This window comes from Brachyistius frenatus, unplaced genomic scaffold (genome assembly GCF_029030835.1).
Source record: "Brachyistius frenatus isolate BFR_SWC_R1_liver_20210118 unplaced genomic scaffold, ASM2903083v1 Contig_431, whole genome shotgun sequence".
NCBI classification, from domain to species: domain Eukaryota; kingdom Metazoa; phylum Chordata; class Actinopteri; family Embiotocidae; genus Brachyistius; species Brachyistius frenatus.
The window spans coordinates 165143-171634 of record NW_027211030.1 but is presented as its reverse complement, the minus strand read 5'-3'; the positions used below and the strand labels follow the sequence as shown (position 1 = coordinate 171634).

The window sequence follows — 6492 nt, the reverse complement described above, 5'->3', positions numbered from 1 at the left end:
TCATTAGTTTGTCGGGATTTCTCCCTCCACGAAAATCTTAATCAACACCGTGGATAACCGGCTCCAAGAAGTAACGGACTGATTGATGGTTGACAATAACATTCACAAAGGAAATGAAACCCTCCATTTTCAGACTGTTGATTTTGCATTTAGAAGGAACTCTTCCTTCTTGTGTCCCGTCGCTATTGTCCAAACAGAAACTGTATTGTTTCAATGATGTCGTCTGACTTGTCGTGTTTCTTCTTCTTCTTCTCCTCCTCCTCCTCCTCCTCTCCTCTTGTCTCCTGTGAAGGATGTGGAGAAGGAGCGAGAGCTGCGGACCGAGTTCAGCAGGGAGGAAATCAGGCAGAAGATCGAGAAGTACAACACGCTGACCAAAGACCACCTGAAAATGACGCTGGTGAGGGGAGCACACACACACACACACACACACACACACACACACACACACACACACACACACACACACACACACACACACACACACACACACACACACACACACACACACACACACACACACACACGTGCTTCACATAAACCCATTAAAAACATCAAAAGAAAAGGACATTTAAAAACAATTAAGAACTGTGATTAAAACATTAAAAACTGTCATTAAAACATTAAAAACTGTCATTAAAACATTAAAAACTGTCATTAAAACATTAAGAAAGCTAAAAATAGGATAAAAGTTACAGTGCAGTTTAAGACACCCTCAAATCTGGTTCAGTGAAAGGCAGCAAACAGAAACACACACACACACACACACACACACACACACACACACACACACACACACACACACACACACACACACACACACACACACACACACACACACACACACAGTTAAACACTGTGTGTTCTGCTTGGAGCTGGTTTCTCTTTTAAAAATAGACAAAATATCCGACGGTGCTGTCTTTATGTACACTTGATCCTGCAGATATTCTGTCATTTGTTTGAAAACCAGCAGATCCAGTTTAAACACTTCATGCCTGGAACACACACACACACACACACACACACACACACACACACACACACACACACACACACACACACACACACACACACACACACACAGAAAACAAGAGACAATGTGCTGAATGTCTAAATCTGGGCGATCTCTTGCTGAGTCGTGCGAGCTTTGGAAATCTCACCGTCCGAGGTGGCGTTGGCGTTTCGACATCGACTCCCTCCAGCTCCCAGCATTCCTCAGCGCTCACATCACCTCGGTGTGATCTTATTCCTGCTATTGTTACCCCCCCCTACCCTCCTCCCCTCCCCTCACCGTTTCCCTTCGCAGCCCGAACAGTGCCTGAAGTCTTGTTCACTGTGGAAATTAAGTGTTACAGGTGAAGCAGAGGTTTTTGTACAAGTTGGGGAAATGTAGGTTTCTTACGATTGATTATACAACATCAAAAGAAAGATATTGTTTACTTTTCAGAAACTTTTTAAATACAATAAGTACATGGAAACATCAGTGAACACCTGGGAAATTAATCAAATACATTGTTCCTCACTTAAATTAATTATTACAAGGATTATTTTTCATTTTTACACTAGTTATTTAGTATATAAACAGATTTCAGACCCTACGTTTGTCTTTAATGTGTTGATTTTGTTTTCCGAAAACCACATTGGTTACTTAAAGATCTTCACTGTCAGTTATTATCAATATAGGAGCATATTTAGATTGCATATTTTCTGTCAACTGATTAATTGACAAATTATCACAAACTGTAGAGCTGATAATTTCTCTATATACTTCTTTTTATACAGATTTTTTTTTTTTGTCTACTTATTTCACACGCATGAACTCTCACAGGCCCCATATGGAGTAATGAGATTAAGATGCTCTTCCTCCGTCTGGGGCCATCTGTCCTGCAGGAGTCACTGGGTTCAGTGGGTGAACTGGTCTCCAGATCGTTTAGCACTTTATCGAGTGAATTTTTACTGTTATTTTATCAGCCTTCATTTAGTCAAGAGCACAGATTGGTTATAAAAATGGACATAATGTTTGAAAAGTGTCTGAAAAGGGGCACCGATGCAGATGTGCCTTAAAGTGCAATACCACTGACGGCCACTAGGGGAGCTGGCTCCAAAAACACCCTCATAATCCAATAGACTCCCATTCAAAAAGCATCAACTTCTTTTATGAAATACAAAGTCGGTAAATGTTTTCCGCACGTCAGCGGTTATTAGTTTTAAGTGCCGCGTCAACGCTGCTTTATGTCACTATTTTTTTCAATTTTAACCTTAAGTTGTGATATGACGGGTTATATGAAAAATCAAAGCCATTCAATAGCCACTGCTGCAAAAGTATGTATTTATTTTCATTTGTCATCGTCATTTTAAATAAATACAGTAGAATAAATCAACAATAAAGAAAATGTCAAAAATGTACATACATTTAATAAATTCAGACTTTATGAATGAGTAGGATATTGATACTGTAAAAAAAATGGGCAGTATTTTGTATCCCAAATTGTAACATGGTCCTGAAACTGTGTCTCTTGTGTCCCTCTCAGGGTGCGACCGGCATGTACACGGGTTTCGTCAAAGTCCAGATGGATCTGCGGAGGCCCGTGACGGTGCAGGGGGGTCAGAGAAGGGCGGGGGAGGCCGTGGTGGGGGAGGCCTTCTATCTGCCCCGAGGAGTCAACAACACCCTCCACGTCAGCTCCAATAACACCGTCAGACAGGTGGCCGACGCACACGCACACACACACACACACACACACACACACACACACACACACACACACACACACACACACACACGCACACACACGTCAGCGCACCGGACTTCACAGCCTGCTGAATAAGTTAATTAGGATCTGATGACACGGAGGAGATGTTGAAGTTTCAGCACATCTCGGCCTCAGAAAATATTGTTTCACTGACGGCTTCATGTAAAACAAAAAAATATACTTTAAAACAATATTTAAAAAAAAAAAAACACGACAAGGGGAGAAATATTTTTTTTTTAAATAGCTTTGGATTTAATATAAATTAAAAAGATAAACAAGAAACCCTTTTTTTTTTTTTTTTTTTTTTAAAGTAAACTGACGTAGTTATTGTCAGACCGCAGCTCCGAACTATTACTCCGTGCGTATGAAACTGTGGGTAACCATAGCAACACGTCTGCTGCCAGAACAGCTACCGTAGACCGTGTATAGAAAATAATAGATGAAATGCTACTTTACGCCTTCTTACTTTCCCACATCAGGACCAATTGTCTCACACGTGACTTCTTGGTGTTTTTGTGTTGTTTTCGTGCGTCTGCAGGTGATCGTCGCCCTGCTGAACAAGTTCACGGTCGCCGACAACCCGGCTAAATACGCCCTGTACAAGCGCTACCGCCGGGAGGAGCAGGGTAAGACTCTCCCACCGCCGACTCCCCCAGTGAAAGTGACACGGCCGGAGACGCCGGTTAATTCCTCTCGTGCCGACGCTTTGGCACCGACACAGCGTTGATAGTGGGGGTGGGGGTGGAGGTGGGGGTGGGTGTGGAGGCCTCGCCCTCCTGTTGGATGCCACAGGGCTCTCCCCACTACAACAGCTCACAAAGGATACCCAGGAACACACACACACACACACACACACACACACACACACACACACACACACACACACACACACACACACACACTCTGAACCAACAGCTGCTGCCGAGCCGTCGGCTGTCACGTATTATCTTTCAGCATCTCCAAGTAAAGAGGAGAGATTTTTTATTTTTTTTATTTTACACTCTCACATGAATTTAAACTGTAAAAGAAAAAAAAACTGAGTTCGTCTGTTTTGAAGTCTGTGACTCATTTTAACCCCCAAACTTTTATAGAGCAGTTTTTATTATTATTTTTTTTATTTATTTTACGCTCGTTACTTGACAGTGAAACTAATAAAAGACGACGTCTAGACGAGTTCGCGGACGGAATGAAAATGTTTGAATAAACGCGTGCGGCTTCTTGCGTGTAAAATAAGAAGCGTCTGTCGACGTAACCGTGGTTTTGAAATATGCAGAAATGTCTTTGACCTTCAGTTTCAGGATGAGACTACGTGACTCCAGTTTGAGGTCGAGGAGGGCGACGTGATGACTCCCCCGCCTGAAATAGTTTATTCACACTCAAGACTTGGAGGGAGATCTCTGCTCTTTAAAAATCCCCCTCAGAGACGTATTCAAACATGAAAATACTTCAAATGATATCTTCTCCTTCTAACTTAGTAAAAAAAAAAATCTACGAAGAGACAAATAGATTTTTAAAAAATTAACAGTTTCATACTTCACGGTGCGTCGGAGGTCTCAAATTTGCACATAGAGTCAATTTTGTGATGTCATAAATCTGGCTCGTAGCCCCGCCCCTTAAAACCAGAACTTTCTCCCAGCAGGTGAAAACAACCTGAAAACGATTAAAAACGAGCTTTAATTTCCTGTTGTTACCCTTCAGTCATCTTAAACCGCAGCTTCATAATAACCACATTCAAATGACTCCAGCCGAGATATGATCGCGAAAAAGAGAGATGTTATATAATTAGTTCAACTCGTAGTGTCTTTAAATACTTGCGTTTCCGTCGGCTTCCAAAATTCTTGTGTAACTTCTCAAACAACGTCCGTCACTCGCTGTGTGGGTTGTTTTTTTTTGTTGTAAATTGCTGGTGGTTAATGGGCCGCACCCGTCCTTTCATCCTCCGCCATGTCTGTTTATATGCACACGCACACACACACACACACACACACACACACACACACACACACACACACACACACACACACACACACACACACACACACACACACGCAGAGGGCCGAGTTGGCCTCCTGCATGTCATATGTGGTTTTGATGGAACGCACACACTGTACAGACTAAATGATTCTCTCTCTGTGTGTGTGTGTGTGTGTGTGTGTGTGTGTGTGTGTGTGTGTGTGTGTGTGTGTGTGTGTGTGTGTGTGTGTGTTGCAGTGTATGTGTGTAAGCTGGCGGACGGCGAGCAGCCGCTGTTCCTCCGTCTGGTCGCGGGACCCGACGACGACACGCTCAGCTTCGTCCTCAGAGAACAGCAGACCGGAGAAGTCGTGGTAACCGACTTCATTTCTTCACCTTCATCCTCTTCTTCTCTTTTCACCGACTCGTCCTTTTCTTCTCCTCCGCCTCCTCTTCATCCTCCTCTTCCTCTTCTCGCTCTCTCTCTCTCTCTCTCGTATTTACTTCAGTGTTCACCTTTTCACTTTTTTTTTCTTCCTGCTGTTCTCCTTACTCAACTTAATCCTTCACCTACTCTTCCTCTTCCTCCCATCTCCTCCGTTGCCTCACACTTCTTCTTCTTCCTCCCCCTCCTTTTCCTTTTCTTCTTTTTTTCTGCCCTCGGCTCAGTTCTGCTTCAACTTTACATCTTTTCTATTTCTTTTGGTTTCATTTCTGCCAAATTATTTCACACCGTGTTCATCAGAAACAAAACACAACAACATCCGCAGCTCACTCAAAAGAAAAACAAAAGAAGAGAAGCTGCAAGAGTTGCAACATTCAGACCCATTTTATTGTCAACCAACATTATTCTCATTAAATTATTCTCATTAAAATCATTTTTTTGGTAACTAAAGTTTTCCTCCTCCGCAGTGGGACGCCTTCTCCATCCCCGAGCTGCGTAACTTCCTGCGGATCCTCGACAAGGAGGAAGAGGAACAGAAGGAGGCGGTGCTTCGCCGCTACGACTCCTACCGGCAGAGACTGGAGGAGGCGCTGCGGGAGGTCCGGGGGCCGTCTTAAGAGGATTCAACCCTCCACGAAACAGGACTACTGCCCCCTAGAGGCACGGAGGAGGATTTATCTTTTATTCCTTTATTTAATTTTTTTTTTTTTTAAATTTTTTAAATCTCCTCAAGAGGAGAAGAAGTGGGTGAACATGTTTGACGGAGGGAGGGATGCAAACGCAGAATGAGAAGAGAGGATCCAGCGCCTGGAAGAAGGGACGACACGGACGGATGGAGGGATGATCTTTTTTAAAGCCGAGAGACGGCAAGCGAAGGACAAATAAAAGGACGAATGGACAAAGTTTTGGATCGATGCTGCCGGAGTTTGATTCAGCTCGGACTTCAAACCGCTTCGTCTGCCTGCAAACACCAAAGATTCACTCACCTGTGCCATATTCATTCATTCATTCATTCATTCATTCATTCATTCATTCATCCTCTCCGCTGTTCTCCGTCCATCCCTCTCTTCTTCTTCTTCTTCTTCTCCTTCTCTCACTCTGTCCTGCTGTCACATAATTTATGCATTTTATTAGTTTCCTGTTTCTCCACCTTTTTTTTAATTTTTTTTATTTTTTATCCTTTAAACTCGTGAAAGAACTCAAGGCCATATGTTGAGTTAGTTTTATTTAATTTGTTTGTTTCAAAGGTCTGTACATATTTTTTTTTTCTTAATTTATATGGGTGAAGCTTTTTATTGTTTTTTTGTTTTTTGTTTTCCTTCTTTTTAAAAACAAAATTCT

General features: G+C 42.6%; 1 protein-coding gene across 1 annotated transcript; it reads left to right on the top strand.

Moving 5' to 3' along the window:
- Positions 1-229: 229 nt before the first annotated feature.
- rassf3 (Ras association domain family member 3) lies at positions 230-6170 on the top strand (the record flags this gene model as incomplete). Its single annotated transcript, XM_069725590.1, has 5 exons — positions 230-400; positions 2532-2705; positions 3292-3379; positions 4965-5080; positions 5619-6170. Coding segments are annotated over 5 exons (699 nt in total), but the record flags the coding sequence as incomplete, so codon positions are not given.
- Positions 6171-6492: the final 322 nt, after the last annotated feature.